The sequence below is a fragment of the Euprymna scolopes genome, chromosome 35 (genome assembly GCF_053919585.1).
Source record: "Euprymna scolopes isolate OS-2025 chromosome 35, ASM5391958v1, whole genome shotgun sequence".
Lineage (NCBI taxonomy): Eukaryota > Metazoa > Mollusca > Cephalopoda > Sepiida > Sepiolidae > Euprymna > Euprymna scolopes.
In genome coordinates, this window is record NC_136516.1 from 25,649,880 (window position 1) to 25,674,205 (window position 24,326).

Here is a 24,326-nt window from a genome sequence, read left to right on the forward strand (position 1 = left end):
ATTCACACCTATGTTTGCTCCATCGTCAATGGAGTCTTTTGGGGTTGTTGGCATTATTTCGATTGCAAGCTTTCAGATGATTGATTGTAGTAAAAGCACAAACTTTATTAAACGAAAGAGTTCTTGCAGCATGTCTTACTAGCGGTTGTGGCGCAAGGATAATGATTTCACTAAATTGTGGTAGCACGATTTGTAATGACTGGACATAAAATTGAAGATTAAATACAAGAACCAAATGTAGAGGATGACAAAGATGATGAAGAAATAAATTGAATAATGACATTTTTTAAAAGAATTTTCACCTGCATTGTTGGATTTATCTTGCTGCAAAGATGTTGGCTGCTGATGATCTTTGGCTAAAGAGTTTGAAACATCGTTCAACCTGATATCACATCGAGCGGAAGTGTTCACTTCTTTCGTTTGAAATGGAACCTTGCTTTTGCCGCTTAATTTGGACGTCTCCATCGCAACATGGTGGCCCATACTTGAATTGCTTTTCGATTTAACATCTTTCGTTAATTGTCTTTGATTTGTTTTAGCCTTCGGCCTGCTCGTTACCGACAACGGAAGATCAATGAAAATGCCCTCAGGAAGATGGTCGATATCCGTTACAGAGTTGGTGGATTTGCCACTAAACTTCTTTGAAGATGATCGCAACTTGCGGAGTTCTCTTTCAGCAGCCATGATGGGTGATGTGAATTGGTTTTCAAATGCTTCCAATATTTCCTTCCCTGAAACTTCTTTCATTAAATCACATTCGGCGTCAAGTCGCGTTCTAAAACAGAAAGAATGAGAAAATATTGCGATGCAAAGAAAAACACATTGGATTTACATGAAATATATAAGATCAGTATTAAAAAAATCTATGAGAGGAAGAAAAAGAGGGAATGAGAAAAAAGGAGAAAAGAGAAGAGAACAGAAGTGGAGGAGGAGAGGAAAGATAAGAGAAGAGGAAAGAGGAAGAATAAGGCCGGGAAGATAAGAGATGAGAGTAAGGAAGATAAAGGAGAGGGGGAAAGAAAAGGTAGAGGGAAAGAGAGAGAGGAGCAGAGAAACGGAGAAAGAGGTAAGTAGGAAAAAAAGAGGAAAGAGAGAAGGACAGAGGTAAGTGAAGAGAAGGGAAGAAGGGGAAAGAAAGAGGAGAGGGGGAGAAATGATGGGGAGAGAGGTTGAAGAAGGGATGAGAATGAAAGATGGAGAAAAAGGGGGAAAGGAAAAGAGAAAAGGGAAAAGGAAAGGAAAGAGAGAGAATAAGAAAAACACAAAAAGGACGGGAAAGAAAAAGGAGTGCAGAAAGAAAGATGAGGATGAGAGGGTAAAAGGGGGAAGGAAGAGCAAGCAGAGTGAAAAAGGGAGAAATGGGAGAAAATAGAAGAAAAGAGGGAACAGGAACAGAAAGAAGATAGGGAAAGAAAGAGAGGACAAAAAGAGGGGAGAGGAGGAAGTGAGAGTAGAAAAGCCAGGAGGGGGGTGGAAGGGGTAATAGTGAAAGGAGAAAATGGGGAGGAAAAGAGAGAGAAAGGAGAAGGGGGAGACAGAAAAAGAGAAAGAGGTTGATGAGCAATCATCGAAATCTTAGATATTCACGATTCAATTATTTGTATGATTCCATTAAATAAATCAATCGAGCACTCTGTTCATTTGTCTGTCTGTCTGTCTGTCTGTCTGTCTCCATATTTTCAAACTCTATCTCCTCCGAAACTAAAAGTCACAGAACGAGGCCTCAAATGATGGGACTTTTTACGGACCACCCTTTTATGAATCCTTAGCTGATTAAAATAGCTTTTAATGGGTCAAATTTTTTAAAAAATTGTTATACATTTTGTACATTGATCTTAGTTTATTTTTAATCAGTTCATATGCGTGTCACGTTTATAAAGTGGTAACATCACCAGCTTTGAATGCTACAATTTTGCTTTCAGTTTCGATTCTAGCTGATGGCACCCAAATACTTTTTTTTTTTACTTTTGAAATCACGACTCTATAATAATATATATAAATCATATAACCCCACTAGTTATATATATCTCGATTTTTTGTTGATTTTTTTAAACGGTAATATGGTTAATAACGTCTTTGAAAATTGCCCATACATTTTTGGACGTAAACAAATAAACAAATATTTATTATTTTACTTATAAAACAGCAATCTATGAATACATGTGTTTCGAGGCATTACCTCTCATCAGCAAAGTTTGACTGTTCTAGGATTCGAACCTCAGACCATATATACTATGGTTGGGTACGTTAACCGTTATGCTACAAAGTTCTAGATCACTTTACGTGTTATTTTTATCGCTTTTAAACTTATGTAGATTGTTTGTTGGCTTTTAAACGATAATATGCTTAATAGCATCTTCAACTTTAAAGATCATGGAAAATCTTTTTCCTTAGAAAATCGGCTATATTTTTCTTGACGTAAACAAACATTATTTATTTACTTATTTTACTAATAATCAAGTTTAAAAGCGATAAAACAACATGTAAAGTGATCTAGGACTTTTTTTTTTTACATAGGCATCACCACTTATCAAGGCCAAGCGACCACTCGAGGATAGAGGTTAAAGAGTGTACAGTAGAAATTGGACAATATAGTAATCGTTAGTAATGGAAATTCGGTAAATCTGTAAACAAGTGGAACGGCTCATCAAGAACTTGTTTACGTTAGACTTGAAGACAACCATATTGTAGTCAGCTGGAAAGCAGGAAAACGGAACAGAGTTCCACAGGTGTGCAGCTCTAAGAGACAAACTCGCAACATCTCTTCTGCGAGATAGAGGTTGCGGGGAAGAGAAAAGGACATCTACGAGACTACAAAGTCTATTTTGAACTCTATCAAGGTATGACAAGTCTTTTCTAGCAGCTCCTGCCCAGATGTGGCAACAATGGCATAACGGTTAATGCACTCGACCATAATACATATGGTCTGAGGTTTGAATCCTAAAACAGTCAAACCATGCTGACGAGACGTAGGACCTTGAAACATGCATGTTTGTAGATTACTGTTTTATATATATATTATTAAAATGAAAGATGAGGAATAAAAATTATATAAAGCTTTATTATATCATCAGAACAATAAGGAAAAGTTAAGGGGAAAATTAAGGAAAGCCATGGCATTTCGAAGTTAAATACTTCTCATCAGAAGAGGAGAAAGGCCAGAATCATACAAACTGCAAAAATGGCATAATGACTAGGGCTGTGACAACAGCATATTCTTTTCATTATTTTGACTCTCAAGTGTGTATCCGTTGATATCATATGCTTTTATAGAGACTGATGTGGTTCTCGGTTGTCTAACTGTGTCAGATATATACTCAAGAGGCAAAACAATGAAAGAATATGCTGTTGTCACAGCCCTAATAATGACATTTAGATATGAAATGAGAATGAAGAAATAGGATAAAATGGTAAATAATAATAATTAAAAGTAGGTACAACATATAAGGGTAAATCGAAGGGGTAGTATATATATACGTAGGTAAGGGTTAAAAAAAAAAAAAAAAAGTATATATGTAGGTAATAGTACACAAAAAAATTATAGACCACTATGAAATAATGGGGAACAATAAAGAAGAGCCAATAATAAAAGAAAGAGAAAAAATAGGGAAGATAGTGGAGAAAGAAGGAGAGGAGGCAGAAATAGCAAACAGAGAATATGGAAATACATTTAGAAATAAAACAATAATCTGAAAGTGGAGAAGATGGAATTTAAAAAATGTTCAAAAAAAGTGTTCAAAATAAGTTCAAAAATAAAATTTTATATATATATACTAGCATGGGTGCCCGGCGTTGCCCGGGTGTTTGGAGGTGAATGCTGAGTTCAAAAAAACAAACAAAAAAAAACAAAAAAAGCGGTTAATTTTTTTAAACTTTGCCCTTATTATGACCCCTTAACATTTATTGTTTTGGGCTCAACTCAATTTATTAAGTTAGATCCATGTCCAAGGAGCATATATCTAAAATTTCAAGTGTCTTGACCTAAAATTGTCGGAGGAGTTTGGTAGAGTTCTCAAAGGTCAAATCGGTGAACTTTGACCCCCATAACAGCAAAACTTCTGGCCGAAAACCGATTACAAAGATTTTCCCAAATCTCAGTACCCGGTATATCAAATTTCGAGTCTGTAGACGTAAAATTGACAGAGTTATTGCGTAGGAAAATGTACGCAGACACACAAACAGACAGACACATTCACTTTTTTTACATAGATAGATAGATAGATAGATTAAACAAAAATACATACGCATACATAAATATATATAGAAACAATTTTGTGTTCCCTGTAAACTTTTTACGCAAATATTATGCAAGGATAAATCATGAAGAATATCTGCATGAATATAATTACGCGTAATAATAAACTAAAGATGATCATCCCATAAGAAAACGAAAAAAAACTAATAGGGAATTAATTAAAATGAATGTTTAAAAGAATATGCAAATTAGCTAGATCTTTTGCTAGTGAATGCAATTCCACAAGCCATATATAAGAAAATTGTATTTTCTTTTTAAATAAATAGAAAAGAGTGTTTTTAATATAAATATCAATACACACAAAAAAGAAAAACGAATTTATAGGAGTATATATATATATATATATATGGAAGTTTTAAAAGCCAAAAACAAGCGAAGAAAGAATCGGAATCATGAAAGTAAAGAAAAGAAAAACAAACAAAAGTAGACGGGTGTGTTTGAGTAGAGAAATGTCTAACTGTTTATTCGTCTATCATTCCTCACCTCAATGTATAATTATTTTATAACCAAGTTGCTGGTATGTCCAGTGTATATAAAGTATATAAATATACCGACATACCAGCAACTTGGTTATAAAATAATTATACATTGAGGTGAGGAATGATAGACAAATAAACAGTTAGACATTTCTCTACTCAAACACACCCGTCTACTTTTGTTTGTTTTTCTTTTCTTTACTTTCATGATACCAGTCTTTCTCCGCATTATTTTTGGCTTTTAAAACTTCCATATATTCCTTTACCAACAATGCTTGAAGCAAACTACTACCTACTATCATATATATATATATATATATATAATATATATATATATATATATATATATATATATATATATATATATATAGAGAGAGAGAGAGAGAGAGAGAGAGAGAGAGAGAGAGAATAAATGACAAAAAGTTATATGCCAAAATTCGTGATGTTGACCATCTTATAATTTATTGCGTTAATTCAGTTGACTTATACAATTCTAAGTCAACTGAATTAAAGCAATAAATTATAAGATGGTCAACATCATGAATTTTGGAATATAACTTTGTCATTTATTCTCTATATTGCTCTGTAATTAGATTGAGCTTCTTAAATAAGGATTGATACATAATAAGAAAATATATTTCTACAGAAAAAAAAATATATATATACATATAAATGCCACTTTGTCTGTGTGCATGTGTAAGTTCATTCCCTGTGGATTCCAAAACGGCTGGGCCAATATTTTTTAAATTTGAAACATATTTATCTTTTGTGCCTAGGAGTGTTCTTAGATACGCCTTGTATCAAAATATCTCTGATAAGTATAAAACATCGTTAATTAAAGAAATCTTATTAAAAAAGGAACAGTCTAATTTTGACCAAAGTTAAAACTTTTATACAGCCTAACATCACAAGTGTATTTGAGACATTTCATTACCACACAAGCTGAAGGGCCGAGCATCTAAAATCAACAGTAGTCTCTTTGATAAGACAAAATGAATGTTTCTGTTTGGAGCATCATTGAACCATGATAGTTAAATTTTGTATTTCTAATTCAAATGGGTTTCTGACTAGAGCACGTGATTTGATTGACAAATGGTTGATTTCACCGATTTCAATAACAATAAAAGTATTGGACATGTGTAACATTTGTTGATTCTCATTCAATCCTTAGCAATGTCGGGTCTCCCTGCTACTATATATATATATATATATATATATATATATATATATATATATATATATATATATATATATATTATTTTTTAAATATTAAGGAGGTACCAGATTGGTCAATGGGAAAATTATTCCCTACATGCATTTAGGTAAAAATGCACTTTCGTATAAATACTTGAATTCATTCAAGAAAGTATCGCTAACAAAAACAAATAAATATATATATATATATATATATATATATATATATATATTGAGGAGGGGGGGGAATTCCAGCAGAGTGCTCTATTTTAAGGAAAAGATTTCCAAAAATAAGAGCACAACATTTTTATTTTCAGAAGTTTAGATAAAATAAGCCATTGGTACCGTCGGTTTCAAACCTGATATTATGGAACCGTTTTAGTTCTCAATATCAAGCTCTCTTCCGCTGATCTATCTCATCTATCTATCTATATATATATATATATATATATATATATATATATATATATATATATACACACACACATATATATATACACACATTATATATATATATATATAATTATAATTAAATTATAAATCACATTACTTAATATATACACATATTATATATATATATAAGGTGTGTTTTAGAGACACTGAACTTTAAATCAAAATAAATTACAGAAAAATATTTTCTTGCACAAATATGTGATTTATTCCAAAAATTAATTTTTGACATTTATAATTTCAATGCAATTTTGGGCATATTGCCCTATGGCCCTTGCATATATATATAGAAAAATAATATAAAAAAAAAAAAAAAACATCAAAACTTTTTAAAAAATGATCTGTGAAACTCACTGGCTGGAGAGATTTCTTTGACTGCTTCGTAGAGATTTGGACGCAGAATTATTTACATTTGCATTGTTAAGACTTCCAGAATCCTCATCTCCATAAAATCTGAAATATAATACAAAAATTTAACACAGAATCAAGGAGGGGGGGGGGAGAAATAGGTGTTAATGTTTTCGCTTGCTGAGATGTGTATAGACCAGTATGTGCCTGTTCTTTGCTCATCCATGGATAGAATCACTCCGGCACTCATGTTTAGTTTTTATGAGAAGTTTATTAACACGCACAATTTGCAACATTGACAAACAGCATGAAGGGTTCTCTGAACTTTAATGGGTGTGAGTTGTCCTTCGGAGAAACAGAGCAAGACAGATGGATAGTTTGTTTCTGAATTTTTGAAAAGAGGATGGGTTATTTGGACTACTGTTCTCATCTTGAGTGTTGTTCACACACACACACACATTTTTTTTTATTCAATTTTTACCCCAAACAATCCACAGTGCCTCTTTGAAGTAGGGGGCTACAATCAGGAACATAAGTTGCAGGGGTATTATGAAGGGAGATTAGCAGCAAGATGTCTGTTCACACCACACCCGAACCTCTGCATGTCAGTACAGTTGGGAAAGCAGAATCCCGGAAGCGAGTTCCGAAGTTTAGCAGTTCTGGGGAAGAAACTATTGGAGTAGAAGGCTCTCTTACACCTATGGAGCTCCACTGTGAAGGAGTGGGATTTAGCTGCTTGTCGGTTTGTTGAGGGTATTCACGTCGAGGGGGTACAAGTGCTTGTAGTTTGTCAGAGCATTCACCATTAAAGTACTTGTAGAACAGTATATATATATATTATCCCAGGCTTATATAATTTAAAGGTAAAACATGCAATGAATTTAACAAGGTCTATGCAAGAGTGCTCAATACCAATAAATAAAAAGTATTAGTGCTGGGAGTATTAATCAGAATCGGAAAAATCAGAACTTTTGGGAGTATCAGAATCAGAAAAGCTTAAAGTTACATAGGTCGGGTTAGGGTTAGAGAAAAAAAAGCCTCTGCCTTATTCCTGTTTCTGAAACCCTTATCAACCAGATATCCAAAAATCCAACATGGCCATGTCACAATTTTGTTATAACAAAAAAAAAAATCTTTTGCTCCATTTGGTTTTAATATTGAAGGTGGCTGTAAGTGTTGCAGACTCCAAGAAGGTCAACATCAGGCAATGCTTCACACTTGTTCTTCAGACAGTCTAACATAAATGATTTTGACCTTGGTCAAAGTCAAGTATCCAAAGAAAAATTACATGAATCAAATGTCCTTTAACAAAATAATAAACACTCAGTATCCTGAATTCAAACTAACATCAAAAATAAAAAAATACAGAAAAATCTTTATGATATACACATGTCATATTCCAAAAATTAAGTAAATTGATCAAGTAGTTTTATTTATATATATATAAAATCATTTTGTTTTTACATATTTTAGAGATTAATAGTAAATCGTAGCCATTACAAAGCTGATATTGATCTTGGTAGTTCAAACTGAGTTGTCTTTCTTTACTTATTAAAAATTGACGAGCGAAACACGCAGATTCACTTCATCACAAAATTTTAATTTTCTTACAAAAAAAAAGAATACTTGATTGATTTACATAATTTTTGGAATATGACATTTTCGGTTCATGACGGGTACATCATAAAGATTTTTTCATCTTTTTTTTTTAATTTGGTTGAATTCTGGACAAGAATTCAATAAGCATTTATTCTGTGTTTAATCAAGAGTCGGATGCAGCTCCCAACATTTTCACATCATTCCCAAAGTCTTTATATTTTTCCCCTTTATCTTCTTAAGCTGTGATTTGTTAACAAAGAAATTTACGGTGGAACGCTAAAAGTGTCGCCCTAAAGAAAACAACACTACAACTTTATTTTAAAACTTTTATTGAAAAAATCATTTCAGGTAACTTGATTATGTAGTAGAGCTGACATCTATTCAATGTAACCGCCTTCAGCCTCAATCACCATCTCGATACAGGTCCGCAACTGGGAGTATGCCTTTTCACCAAGTGCCAGTGGGAGGTTGCCGAATACTCGGCGGATGCCGGCGATCAGACTGGCTTTGGTATTGTGGGAGGTCATGTTGGTGATGTTCTCGATGTATGATCAAACAAAGTAGCCCAGCAGGTCCAGGTCAGAGGAGGAGGGCCAGTGAGAAAAAAAGGTACAATGCTGTAACACTCCTTCTAAAGCCAAGCCTGGGTCTCTTTGTACTTGTGGGCCGGTGTTAAGTCCTGCTGCCACACCCAGGGTCTGCCAACGGCCACCTGATTGCACTAGGGGATCACCACACTTTTCAGCACATCAAAGTAGACTTTGGTGTTGACTTTCAAGCCGACTTCAAATATGTTAGGTGGCATGATGTGGCCCTCACTTGAAACCATACCAAAGACCATAAGCGTGGCTGGAAACTTTGTTTTCATTACCCTGGGCACATCCCTGTCATTCGTGACAATCCAGCAATGCATTTTGAGGGTGCTGGCAATGGTCCTTTTGTCATAACTTGGATTGGTAGAGAGCAGGAGTTGTATAGTGGCACATCTCTGATTTCACTTATTGAATATTGTATCACTTTCAGACATGATAAAAAGTTCCTATTACTGTTGGGATTTGTACACAACTGGTCAACTAATAGATGATCTACAAAAAAAAAAAAACGGCTTTCATTAGCAATGGAATCATGTCGTCTTTTCTAGGGCAACAATTTTATCGTCCCACACTTTACATGTAGATTTTATGCCAAACATAGAGAAATCAGCAGCTTACTTGAAAGTACCAATTTTCTGACGGAGGTTTTCATTCTCCCGCATAAATCGCTTGTTATCAAAATCAAGACGCGCATTTTCTCTGCAAAAGACAACAAAGTGAACGCATTAAATCACACAACTTTGCTACTGAACTTGTTAGAACACGGAAACTGATAAGCTTTCTTTTATCTTGTAAACTTTAACTTTTCAGAATAAAAATGTCTACATATTTTTCTCTACACACACACAAATAAAAAAAAAAACACGTAAAAATACACAATTTTATGTACAAATAGTTTAAAACTTTTTTTAAAAAGTTGCTATTTATTTGCCTTCCCGCAGGAGCAAAATAAGACACAAGGTATTTTTGATGCAGAGAACAATATATTTTAAGTGGTGGTATGGGGGGGGGTCATATTAGATATTTATTTACAGGCAGAATAAAATCAGATTTTAATGTAGCCATGCCAAAAGTTGGGCAGTCGAGTTAGCTGACTATAACTGCATAGTCTGTCAGAAATTTTTCAGACATGATTCCCTTCTTCAAGTGTTCAATGAAATGTTGTGTTCCTCAGACGGAAACAAGATGTGAATTCATCAGTCATTATGTTACTCGTGTCCACACAAGAGAAGAGTCAGGCACAGTTTTTAATGTGAGGAAAATTCAGCTCCCCAGAAGGATGCACTCTGGATTGGAACAAAAATTTAAATTGTCTCAATCTAGATTGGTTGTTTTTGTTTTACAGCATATCAACCCTTTTCAGGTTATTTAATGCCGAATCCAGTGATTTTGAAGAACAATTTTTTATATTTGTTTTGTTTTTTTCAAGTCGGTTTCTATTTAACCCATAGTTGGGAACCTAATAGGTACTACCACTCCGGGTCAGAGTGGACCTGGGAGCAATGGCAATTAAGGGATATCTCCACACTCCCCAAAGCCCGCAAGCTGGGGCCTCACCATCAGATATAGTTTAAGGTCATATCCAGGACCCTCAATCTAGAAAGACTTCTCCAATTTCAAGCAAAGCAATTTAATCATAAAAACAGAAAATCAAAAAATTGTCTGATGAAAAAAGCGTACCTCTTAACGTATAATATCTCAGCATTAGCTTCAAAGTATCGTTCTTCAGCAACGGACAACGATTCCTAGAAACGAAAAACAAATCTCAAACAATATATTTGCTGGGTTTATTTTTCAGTTTTAAATAAATTCAACAAAAATTGGAAAAATTTTCAAACGCAAAATTAAAATGGTCTATTACTTACTTTTAAAATTTTGCTTTCTTTTTCAAGTTTTTCATATCGAGTAACCAACTGAAAACAGAATAGAACAAACACACAATTAATTTGATTTATATGAATTTTGTATTATTTGTTCTCATCTTGCATGTAATGTATCAGCCTTTAACGTCTTCAGTCTTCGTCAGGTGCTTCAAACTAGAATATTTTTCTGTCAGACTCAGGAATTAGTATGCCTCGGACGATGCTTTTTCCTCAGGATCAGTATGGGCAAAGTTTACGTCATTTCTTAAACGGATTTTTCCCTTGTTGACTGTATGTTGTAAGTCCTGTGCAGTTCTAGGAGGTTCATTCTCCCAGGTTTTGCCTTCTCTCTTCGAGAAGGGGCTAAATTATTACTAATTGGCTGAGGTGCCCTTACAAGAGAATGTCAATGGGGCTGCTCAGGCATTTTTTGCAAGCCAGACTGCTCCTTCTCAGGGGGCACTGGCTTTTCAATATCATTTTCCAACCCTTGTGTCACATCTTCTTGCCATGGGAGGGAGATGAATAACTTGGGAATCTGCATGGAATTTCATGGTCAGGAAGTAGTCTTCAGTAATTTGGAAGTGTCACTGCTGACGGAACGAGAGCAAGCTACAAGCCTGTGGATTAAATAAAGGGTTCCGTTCGAAATTCTGTGCAGATCCCCGAGTTAAAACACGATGCATCTGAAGAAGGTTGGAGTTTACATCGGCTGAAACATGGTGAAAATAAAATCCTTATCTCGAAAATTCCGAAACATTATTTTTGGTTTATCAGTAGTGTTTTAAATAATATTTACAAAATGAATCCATAGTTATATAACGGAAGTGTCAATATTGCCAAAACTTTGTTCAATATTTTAAAAAATGAGGAAGCATTGCAAAATCACAATGCAAAACAACAAAACATCCATACTTGAAAAACTTATAAAGTTTTTACTTACTTTTTGAATAGTTGCTTGCTTTTGTTCGTTATCTTCCAAAATTTCATCTCGTAACTGAAATGAAAACAAAACATAGAAATGAAAAGTGAAATGTCAGGTCGGTCGCTTTCAGGTTACCGATAAAACTTGTTGAGTTTTTTATGTAAATTAACTGAAACATAAATCTGTCGAAAAGACGGACATTTTAATTGCTGGCATTTACCAATTTAACTTTGGAGATTTTTTTTTTAAAATGAAAGTAAATAATGCTCCCTGGCAACACCGACAAGTATAACTAATTTTAATATCTTTCCCTATCTTCAATAGAATTTTGGTACTAGTACACTTTGTGATCCATGCTAAGACCGATTTTGTCAGCCTATTTCGGCAGTTTACATAAACAGCCGAAAGCTAATGACGTGCTCAACCAATCAACAAGACAGCAGATGACAACCTCCAATTGTAAAATGAGTAAATCATAAAATCTATCTACACTAAGGCCGACAAAAAATCTGCAAAATTTTGGAAAATAAAAAAAAATTTTGCGGAAAGCCTAACCACTAAAAACAAACGTAAAAAACTTTTCTCTTTTTTTTCATCTATTTGTATATGTATTTCTTTTTTTTTTTTTTTTTTTTTTTTTTTTTTTTTTTTACATAGGCATCACCACATTATCAAGGCCCAGATGCCACTCAAGGATAAGGATTAAAGAGTGTACAGTAGAAATTGGACAATATAGTAATCATTAGTAATGAAAATTTGGTAAATTTGATAACTTATATGGAACGGCTCATCAAGAACTTATTTACTTTAGACTTGAACACAACCATATTGTAGTCAGCCGGAAAGCAGGAAAACGGAAGCCAATTGCACAGGCGTGCAGTTCTAAGAAAGAAGCTTTGTTCATGGAATCTACATTTAGGTTTAGGCACAGATAAAGAGTGGGGGGAATTATTGATAGTGTTTACAGCTAGACGAGTGTTTCTTGTGAAAGTTTGGCGAGGGGGAACCATAGATTGAAGCTCAGTCAAACACTTTCCATGAAAATAACGATACATCAGAGACAAACTCGCAACATCTCTTCTGTGAGATAGAGGTTGCAAGGAGGAGAAAAGGACATCTCCTACGAGGCTATGAAGTCTATTTTGAACTCTATCAAGGCAGGACAGGATGTTTTTCTGTATCTCCTATTTACTGTTTCCATCTCCTCCCCTTCTTTCTCCGCTTTCTCTTTTATCTTCCCCTTTTTTCTTTTCTTCTTTTTTAAGGATCCCAATTATTTAATAGTGGCCTATATTTTAAAATATTAGCTACATACATATACTTGTGCCCCCCCCCCCCGACGTAAACACCCTCGCCAAACCCGACAGGCAGCTAAATCCCACCCCCAACACAGTAGAGATCCCTAGATGTAAAAGATCTTTCTACTCCAGTGGTTTCTTCCCCAGAAACGCTAGACTTTGGAATTCTATTCCAGGTGCCTGCTTCCCTAACTGTACTGACGTGCAGAAGTTTGCTGCCCAAATCCCTACATAGTACCCTAGTAGTTGTCGCCCCTGATAGTAGCCCCCGACACCAAAGTGGCAATGTGCCTTGTTTCGGGTGAAAATGTAATAAAAAAAAAATACTAACCTTCCGATTTACTTAATTATTATTTACCATTCATTCGATTCCTTCATTCTCATTTCATTTCTAAATGTCATTAAGCCAGTTTTTTTGGCACTTGTACAGTTTAATCGAAACATTAAAAAATGAAAATATCAAAAAAAGGTTATATTGCACGCATCCGTTATGGAACAAAGTTCTCCGAAAAAAATTTTTACTCAATTTAATCAAGTTTTTTTTTTTACAGCGAAAAACAATTTGTTCTGATACCAAGCAAAAGGTTCGATTTTTAGGAAGAAAAGCTAGTATTAAAGATGGGGAGGGAATGTCTGCACTTTACATGGTGTTATCTCCCCATGGCGTGTTCAACAAATTTCATAATGGCTGACTTCAGCGTGCTCTCATAAGAACATTTTTCCGCTGTAAAAAAAAAAAACTACTCAATCAAATTAAATGAAATTTTTTTTCAGAGATCTTCAGTCCGCAACGGATATGTACAATATAACCTTTTTTCAATATTTTCATTTTTTAATGTCTTGATTAAACTGTACAAGTACCGTTTTTTCTATATTTGCACTTTGTATAATTCTGGCCTTTCTCCTCTTTTGACGAGAAACATGTAGCTTTGAAAGTTTTTTCTTAATTTTCCCCTTAACTTTTTTCCGTATTGTTCTGCTTATGTAATAAAGTTATAATACAACTTTTATTCCCCAGCTTTCATTTTTTTTTACTTGAGAGTCACCACTTATCAAGGCCCGAAGACCACTCGAGGATAAGGGTTAATGAATGTAAGGTGGCAGTATAGTAATCATTAATAGCGTAAATTGGGTAGAATTTGATTATTTATGGGAACGGCTTAACAAGAACTGGTTTACATTAGATTTGAAGGGTACCATGTTGTATTCATCCAGGAAGTAAGACAGTGGAACAGTGTTCCACAGGCAGGCAGTTCTGGGAAAGAAGCTTTGTTCATGGAATCTGCGTTTAGATTTAGGTACAGATAGAGAGTAGGGGAAATTGTTTGTAGTGGTTGTAAATAGTCGAGTATTTTTTTTTTTGTTTAATATTATTACATAAAAATATGAAAAATAAAAGCGTTTATTTTTTTTTACATTTTTTAACCTTAACCTCGTCGCTAGTACAAAAAAAGACAATTTATCGAAACAAACAAAAAATAATAATTGTTTCGTTTTCTTTGTCAAAAATAAATATTTTTTCATAAAAGTTTACATGCGATGACTTTATATGTTGTTTTTTTTTTTGTTTTTTTTTTACACGGTGGTCACCACTTATCAAGGCCCGGAAGCCACTCAGGGATAAGGGTTATTGCAAGTACATTACGTTAGTGTGGAGATTTGATGAAGTGTTTACTTAAGGGGGCGGTTCATTAGGAATTTGTAAATGTTGGACTTGAAGACATCCAAGTTGTAGTCAGGTGGGAAGCAGGCAGACGGAACAGAGTTCCACAGGCATGCAGTTCTAAGAAAGAAGCTTTGTTCATGGAATCCACGTTTTGATTTAGGCACAGATATAGAGTGGGGGAAATTTTTCACAGTGGATTCAGCTAGACGGGTGTTTTTCGTGAAAGATTGGCGAGGGGGGACCAGAGATTGGAGTTCAGACGAGCACCTGCCATGGAAATAACGATAAAACAAGGATAGGCTCGCAATGTCTCTTCTGTGAGAGAGAGGTTGCAGGGTAGAGAAAAGGGTATCCCCCACTAAGCCACGAAATCTATTTTGTACTCTGTCAAGGCAGGATAGGCTGTTTTTAGCAGCTCCTGCCCAGATGGGGCAGCAGTACTCCATCCTTGGACGTACTTGGCTTTTATATAGATAGAGAATTGCATCAGTATTGAGATATCTTCTGGAGCGGTAGAAGGATCCCACCATCTTTTCAGCGACCTTGGCAACAGACTTGATGTACGTGTTCATTATATTATTATTATTGCTTCGTTATTTTTCTGCGTCACCTCATTTTAATTCTGATGCCAGGTCGTTTTCATTCACCATCTTCTGGTTGTTTACATAAACAGAAGATTTCGATGAAAACTTGGTTTTAGCAGTAGTCACAAACTGTACGAGTATCACAAAAAAAAAAACGTAAGCAGATACAACTAGTTTTAAATATTAGCTGTCTGTTAAGATAGAATAGAGTTTTTAAATATATGGTTTTAAGCAAAAACAACAGTACTTACTTAATTATCCTGTAGAAAATATTAATATATCCAAAAATTATGAAAATCCATTGAGTAGAACAACTGCTATTGTGTTTTTGGTAAAAAAAATGTCCATCGCTATAAGGCTAAAATGTTGGTCGCCATTAAAGTGGCGGAAATGGAGATAAGTATTCCCTTGTATTCGCAATCTTTAAGGTGTTCACATAAAATTACTTTTAACTATAAATAATTTTCTACTCAATGAATTTTCATAATTTTGGGATATATTACTATTTTCGACATGACAAGTAAGTACTATGGTTTTTGCTTAAAATCATATATTTTAAAAAATCGATCTGTCGACTCTTAACAAGCACCAAATATTATTCCCTATTTTCAATAGGAAAACCTTTGACACACTATCCCTTTTCCATGCTGGGATGATGTGACACAAGGATCAGAAAGTGGGATTTGAAGAGCTAGCACCCAGGACAAAGAGTACTCTGGCTTGCAAAAAATGCCCGAGCAACCCTTTCGACACTCCTCATAGAGGTGCTCCAGGCAATTAGTAATAAACTAACCCCTTCTCGAAGGAGAAAGTAAACCTTCAAACGGTACAAAACCAAACCCATTTCTCAATCACTAGGGAACAAGCTACTTCAACAATGGTCTATACTCTGTTGGCTTTAATGCCAAGAGAAAACCCCTGACTAGGCTCTAAAGATATCCTTTCACCCGCACAAACTTTCTTTTTTACAATGAAAATATTTTCAATAGCATCATTTTTCAATCTTTTGTCTACAATTATTTAGCAATTGACTGATAAAAATCAAAATGCTTCCAGCCAAAATTAAATCAGTTTTACCATTTCACATACCTTAACGATTTCTTCAATAGCTTTGTTCTTTTTTAGAATGTCTGTCTCAAGGTCTTTTAGTCTGGCCTCTTTTCGATGATTGTGAGCAGTTTCTTGGTATAATTGATGCTTGAAATCATTTAGGAGTTTCTCCAGTTCTGTGCAACGTTGCGAATAAGTTTTCTGGAAGAAAAGATTAGAAACATTCATGACATTTTACGTTGACCTTGTTTTGCTAATAAGAAGGCAAGGTAAGTAATTACATATTATATGAATATATATATTATACTAGCGTATACCCGTCTTTGCCCGGGCGTAAAATACACTTAAATATGATCTTTTAATTTGTACAGATTTCGTATATATTATTATAGAGTCGTGATTTCAAAAGTAAAAAAAAAATATTTAGGTGCCATCAGGTAGAATCGAAACCAAAACTCTAGCATTCAAAGCTGGTGACGTTACCACTGTACCAACACGCATATGAACTGATTAAAAATTAAAAATAAACTAAGATGAATGTACAAAATGTTTTACGATATTTTTAATTTTGACCCATTTTTAACCCCTTAAAAACAATTTTAACCAGCTAAAGACCCATAAAAGAACAGCCTGTAAAAAATCCAGTCATTTGAGGCCCCTTGAGCTGTTCTGTGACTTTTAAGTTTCGGAAGAGATAGAGTTTAAAAATATGGAGACAGATAGACATATAGCCATTTATATATTAGATATAATATTACATATTGATACATTATTTATTAATACAAGTTTTTTTGGAAGAAAATCTATTAATATTTTATATTATACTAGCCTGGGTGCCTGGTGTTGCCCAGGTGTTTGGAGGTGTGTGCTGAGCAAAATAAAAAAAAAGTGGTAGTAGGCAGGCAGGCTCAAACCCGTACCGCGAAGGAGGAAAAGAAAGTGAAAAAAAAAAAACCCAAAACAATGTGACGTCTTCACCAAACCGGAAGTGACTAATGTTTAAATTAAGGCTAGTCAATCGAAAAGAGGGGATGATTTTTGAAAAATTTGGTGAAAATAGCGACCCCTCCCTGTAGAAAAGTGCACAGCTGAGGGTAAAAGAATTAATGTTTTTGGCCAATTGTTCAATATTTGTCGTCCGAAGGGTCGAGCTTTAAAATGATACCGATCTTGTGAAAATCCGTCGCTTCTGTCGAAAGTTTTAGGTAGACATGATGATTGCAACGTCTTGTCAGACGAGTGCCACTCCCTCAGACATTTAAAATCCATGAGCCCAAATGCCTGAGGGAGTATCTATACAAATATGATGTTACAGAGTCTTAGCTTTGTACGACAGCTAAGTCTCTCTCTCGGTTCAAAATGTTGAGATCCAGCAACAAGCAAGAGCAAGATAGCCAGCAACAAATTAAACTGCAGACTAGCTTAATGCGAGTAATGGTCTTCTGCTTTAGGTAGACATACATACATACATACATACATACATACATTTAAACAGACAAGCACCTGGTACTCCCAGATGGTCACCCATCTGGTACTGGCCAGGCTCATTGTTGCTTAACTTCAGCGATTTGTAATTATGCTGTATTTATACAGTGGCATCTTTCATATGTAATATACTGCTGATGGGCATTCTGTGGACGTTCAGCATGAATTGAGACCCAGCGATATTATTGCAGCCCTTTTGTTAAAACTGTAAAAGTATTTATCTAAGTAATCCAATTAATATCGTGTCTAACTATATCTGGTTATTACGGTTTATCTCCAATATCCTTATAGGGGTTTGTGATATATTTCCATTGTATGGATGGACGTCCGGTACCCTTGGATCCTCGCTAGAAGGTTAAGAAGATGTATTTTAGTTTTATGTACGATACAAAAGCAATATCATTTTTTTTTATTTTAATTTTTTTTTTTAAATTGCGTCTTTGGTAATCAGGAGATCCTATTTTATTAAAAGGGAGAATAGAAGTTGATAACAAACTACGAACATTAAATTGATGTATCTATGAACTAATTTAATGTTCGTAGTGTGTTATCACCTTCTATTCTCCTATTTAATAAATAGGATCTCCCGATCGAATAATTTATAATCTAGAAACTGTGAGACACATACATTAAAGATACTACGGTATTAATAAACAACACAAAATGTGAAGAACTGACTTTTTTTACTCATATCCACCAAAAAAAAAAAAAAGGCAAATTGCCACTGAGACAACATAAAACGTGACTGTGAATTAGGGAACATACCTACAGAAACATTCTAACTAGGGAGTTGAGCAGCGAGATATCTGTTCACATTACACTTAAATTTCTACATGTTTGTACAGTTAGGGAAGCAGAAAACAGAAAGGGAAGTCTAAAGTCTAGCAGTTCAATGGAAAAAATAAAGGGCTCTCAGGCATCAGAGGAATAGTACAGTGAAGGTGTGAGAGTTTGCTGCTTGTCAGGTTAGATTTTTATGCTGAGAAGGCACTATTGTTACAAGTTTGTGAGAGTACATTCTATTAAAACATTGCAGCAAGAAGTTGGAGCTTGGCTGATAGTGCAAGAACTATTAGATTGAACCCTATCCAATAGAGAGAGACATGGTTGATGTACCGGTCCATGTGTGGCAAGCTACCCAATGGAAACTATAAAGCACGATAAGTAAAACAAAAGATGTCCTCACCAATTGGCTCTGGTAAGTACGGATTTGTTCTTCATAGTCACGGGCTTTTCTGTAAAAACAGATTAAATAGAAAATAAAAATGCATCAATCACAAAAAAGAAAAAAAAATTTAAAAAAAAACAAAATAAACAGAAAATAAAAATACATCAATCACAAAAAAGAAAAAAAATTTTTAAAAAAACAAAATAAACAGAAAATAAAAATACATCAATCACAAAAAAGAAAAAAATTAAAAAAAAACAAAATAAACAGAAAATAAAAATACATCAATCACAAAAAAGAAAAAAAAATTAAAAAAAAACAAAATAAACAGAAAATAAAAATACATCAATCACAAAAAAGAAAAAAAAATTTAAAAAAAACAAAATAAACAGAAAATAAAAATACATCAATCACAAAAAAGAAAAAATTAAAAAAAAACAAAATAAACAGAAAATAAAAATGCATCAATCACAAAAAAGAAAAAAAATTTAAAAAAAAACAAAATAAACAGAAAATAAAAATACATCAATAACAAAAAAGAAAAAAAATTAAAAAAAAACAAAATAAATATAAAATAAAAATACATCAATAACAAAAAAAAAAAAGAAAAAAAAAAAAAAATAAATATAAAAGAAAAATACATCAATAACAAAAAAGAAAAAAGAAAATTTTAAAAGACAAAACAAAATAAATATAAAATAAAAGTACATCAATAACAAAAAAGAAAAAAAAATTATAAAAAAAACAAATAAACAGAAAATAAAAATGCATCAATAACAAAGAAATAACATAAAAAAAATTTAGATTTTACTTGGTTAAAATAAATTTTTAAATTGCCACAAAACTTGAAATTGCAAACATGATTAATGCATGTAATCTTACCAATGTTTCAACCAATCTTTGGACTTTTTATGGTGCATCTTTGCAAACTAAGGAATTCTTCTGTTTCTAAATTTTTAAGATGTGGATTGATAATTTGTGTTATTTGGACTACTGTTCTCATCTGGAGTCTTATGCTCAAAACGTTTCAGTCAATGTCATGATAGGTTTTCAATAACAGATGCCATATACAAATTTATTATGTCTAAACCTTCAACTCCCATCTTATGCAACGTTACTACATTGTTTTATACACATTCATTTTCCTACGATGTTCGTATTTCACCGCTCTTAACTGCTTATTCCATACATAGACTAAACATGACCTTCCCTTCTCCCTACACATAATTACTAATGCCTCCCGAGCCATTGTCCGCCTATTCCTATTGACTGTGCTTGGAAGATTCCATTATTCTTAGAATCCCATTCTTGCGTACATTACCAAACACTAGTTCTCGGTTGACAAATATTTTATTGAAAATAAATATTTATTACATATAAAATAATTATGTATTAGATACGTCTGAAGGAATACAAACCCTAACATTTATTACATATATTTACTATATACATATTATATATATGTATTATATGTTTTCATTTCTTTTTTTTCTAGTCGTACGATGCTATGTTTGTTTTCCTGGGTCTCACTGAAGATAATGTTGAAAACACAGTATTCTTCTTTTGGGTTTGAAAACAAACTATGTTGCAGTTACATGAAAAACACACGTGCGTGCATACTTGTGTGTGTATATGTACACAATTCAGTGTGCGTGTGAGTAAACATATATACATATATATTTATATACATGTACGTTGGGTGCTCGAGCACGCATTCACACACATGCGCATGCACATACACACACAAACAAATCAACAGAAAAACATACACAATTTTTTATTGCAAGATTGACGTTTTTAAAAATACTACTGAATTCGGTTTAAAAACCATTTTTTCCACATTCTCTTTTAGGCAAAGAAATTGTTATGTTATTAATTTATTATTTTGCACATTAAACTGAGTTCATTGCATATTGCTGCACCACCCTAGCAAAATAGGTGGTCATAAAGGTGGGTGCTCAATTTACATACAATTATTACAGGAAAGTGATCACCCAATTTTTTAAAACTAACATTTTTGCATATATTAGAAACTACACGTTGCCAGTATCGGTTGACCACACTTACACACCTGTGTGTGTATGTGTATGTGTGTGTGTGTGTGTGCACGTGACAGGTAACGTTTGCAACAAAGGGACGGAACATCTTTCTAGGAATTACATTTTGCTAAACAAGAAAACATTGCCTTTATTCATCTAGGATCTTGGTTGACGAACCAGCCAAAGCTGAAATGAACAATCCTTCCAAAGAAATGACCAGAAGTCTCCAGTTATATTTTCAAACAGCTTTTATTCCAAATGTTTTCTCATTGGAAGATTGCACGCATATTAGATTCTGCTTTTACTCTGCATACAGGACTATTCGTCCTTATCTCCAACGCTCCACCTCTCTCCATCTGTCTATCTCTCTAACTCTGTCTCTCTTTTGTAACTGACCACCAACTATTTCTATATATATCTCTACCATTCGCTTTCTACAACATGATTCAACTCACATCTTTTAACATGTGACTTTTGAATCATGTTTTCAACCTGCTACTTTTAAAACCTATTTGTTTGAGTATTTTAACACTTAATTCGCCAGGCTGCATTTCTGATTCTTTTATTCTATTGTTCTACTAACCTATTCCAAATTCCGAACCTATAACATATTTTTCTTTGTTCATAGCGACAAACAATAATGTTCTTTTATCTAACATGTTTAACTTTTAATAATAATAGTCGGTTTTTCTAAATCAACTATCAGCAAGGCAACAATGTCGCCCCGGCATAATCTAACACTAGAGCTATGGATTAAAATAAAGCTATCTGTTCAAAATTCCATGTAGATTTCTAAATTTGACAGATAGATTCCCAAGTTCAACAAAGCACACTTGTAACCAGACGTGCGCCCCCGGCAGATCGCCGACTCCCAACGTGGTGTATCGTAGATTTTTCGTTCGACTATTCCTCTTATGGCCGGATCGTCATTTTCTCGTTGGCGACTGTCGATAGGAACACACGTGGTTTCACAAAAGTAGAAATATAATTAATCGTGGAACAAAGACAAGAAAAACACCAATGTTTCACATATAATTGACGGTTGGACTTGTGTGTGTGTGTCTTCCCTCTGTTCTATCGATGTTACGTTCGTCTGTCAGTCACAATTCGTCTCTATTTCTGTTTCGCAGTCAACTCAAAAAACTGTCCAACTGTTGTCGTTATCAACTCCCATCCGCCATCAAGGGCATCTAGTTGTCAACCGACTGTCCCCTCTACATTGGTATCTCAGGTCGCCCACTCCAAAGCTGCCTTTCCCTATTTTATCTGTAAGTTTCTATTGTTATTGTTTGCTACTTCCTATCTATTGTAGGATATTTCCGGTTCCTTTGTCTATTCCCCCCTCTCAGCAATTAGTGGCTCAAGCTCACCTCAGGGCCACTATAGTATCAAACACTTGAAGAAGGTCAAAGAGTACATTGAATAAAACGTAAAAATAAAACTCAAGATGAGAAAAGTAGTTTGAAGAATTCAAATAATTTGAATATGCATTTAGATTGAAAACTCAAATTTGTTTTAAATTCAAAAGTTTTATTTATTCCCAGCATTAAGTAGTGCAGATTTTTATAAATCTGATCTTACAATCCAAACAAAGATTTCAAAAAAAAAAAAACGAAATTAAAAACCAATTACTTACTGTTTGGAAAGTTGTTCCTCTTTATCTTGGCATTTCTTGGTGAGAAGTAAATTTTCTTCAACCAATTTCTTGTAAGCATTTCGATTACCCACACTCTCCGTATGGCTCAAAGCATCTCGTAATTCTTTGATCTCTTTCTCGTAATATAGCCGCAAATCAGAAAGGTGCTTCGCATGCTTTTCTCGTAAATTACCCTGAGAACTGAAAAAAAAATAAAACAACAAAAATGATACATAAATGATAAAAAAAGAACTTGTTGAAAAAATGAATAGAAATAATAAAAATAAACGTAAAATAATTGAAAATTATTGAAGATTCCTTCTAATATTGTGATTATTCTTTCATATACTAACTAGTGTCGACGGTGTTTCCCACAAACCACATTGATATAGCCTTCAAACACAACTCCTTTCAAACTACAGCATCCTTCTAAAAGTTAACAGTTTTATGGTTAGATCAAATAGATTTGAGGCACCCTAGAATATAAAATAGAAGATGAGGTCATCAGTGATGTGGTACTGCACTTCGCCTTTCTGTCCTCGGTCGGTGAAGGAGGGGTCCTTCATGACTGAAACAATTTTTATTTTTGTTCCTACCCAAAGTGCCCCTTTTTGGGAAGCTGGATTTCCCCAACATTGAAAACAGACCTTGTGTCTAACTCTGCCCTTGTGGGGAGGCAAGTAAATAGAAACTTACTTGGCCTTCTGGCCAGAAACAAAGTGTAGTATCTGTTCTGATGATACACTTCACCTTTTCTGTCCTCAGTCAGTGGAGGAGAAATCCTTCCTAACTGAAACAATTTTTTATTTTTGTTCCTACCCAGAGTGCCCCTTTTTGAGGAGCTTGATTTTCCCTACATTAAAAACAGTCTTTGTGTCTAACTCTGCCCTCGTGGGGAGGCAAGTAAATAGGGTATAGCCAAGATAAGATTAGTCTCACTCTCCTAAGTAAATTCTCTCTAAATAAAACCATTCATAAAGACTCTCAGTGCGTGTTTTCTTATGTTACTTTCTTCATGAAAAGAAGCGGAAAGCGTTTGAAAGACCAGCACCTATAAACACCCCATGCACGTATGTACAAAGACATTTCTTACTGAAAATATTACACACCTTTATTTTTGTTTGTTTCGGTCGAATTATGAATAAAAACAAACCAGGTATGTGGGGTTCCCCTTCACGAGTAAAAAATTTACTTTTACCATGACTAATGTTTGTGCAAAATTTTTAAAAAAAATCCAAGGAGTAGTTATTGATAAAAGTGCGAACAAACAAACAAACATTTTGGGGCAATTTTATCCCTATAATACCCCCCCCCCCCCGCCCCAAGTGGTGCAACCAGAGTTATTCTGGAAAATCCATTCTGGCAAAAAATTTATTTGTGCAAAATGTCAAAAACAAAAAAAAAAGAGAAAAATGCGAACAAATGAACAGACAAACGGACAAACGGGAGTGAATTACTTTGTCAGGGAGACCAATAATCCCTCAGTTTTTTTAATTCTTTGTGCAATTCTGCCTTCTACTTTGGGTTTTTCCATTATTTGTTTCGAACAAGTGATGTTTATGGTTCACAGGATGGTTGGAGGAGGAGGGGGTACTAAAAGTTGGAGTTCAGTTGAGCATCTACCATGAAAGTAACGATAGACGAGAGACTATTCGTATTACTTGGATACTTCCAACAACCATTCTCATTTTAAGTGTT

At 34.1% G+C, this 24,326-nt stretch overlaps 1 protein-coding gene across 1 annotated transcript in view; it reads right to left on the bottom strand.

Moving 5' to 3' along the window:
• Positions 1–24,326, bottom strand: part of LOC145259741 (uncharacterized) — a 119,355-nt gene that overhangs the window by 43,118 nt on the left and 51,911 nt on the right. The window contains exons 6-14 of the mRNA XM_080117441.1: positions 22,629–22,829; positions 18,972–19,020; positions 16,340–16,501; positions 11,721–11,774; positions 10,781–10,828; positions 10,596–10,660; positions 9,534–9,614; positions 6,730–6,828; positions 303–775 (exon numbers count right to left, since the gene is read on the bottom strand). Of these exons, the coding sequence (XP_079973567.1) occupies positions 303–775; positions 6,730–6,828; positions 9,534–9,614; positions 10,596–10,660; positions 10,781–10,828; positions 11,721–11,774; positions 16,340–16,501; positions 18,972–19,020; positions 22,629–22,829 (1,232 nt within the window). The remainder of the gene's footprint in view (positions 1–302; positions 776–6,729; positions 6,829–9,533; positions 9,615–10,595; positions 10,661–10,780; positions 10,829–11,720; positions 11,775–16,339; positions 16,502–18,971; positions 19,021–22,628; positions 22,830–24,326) is intronic.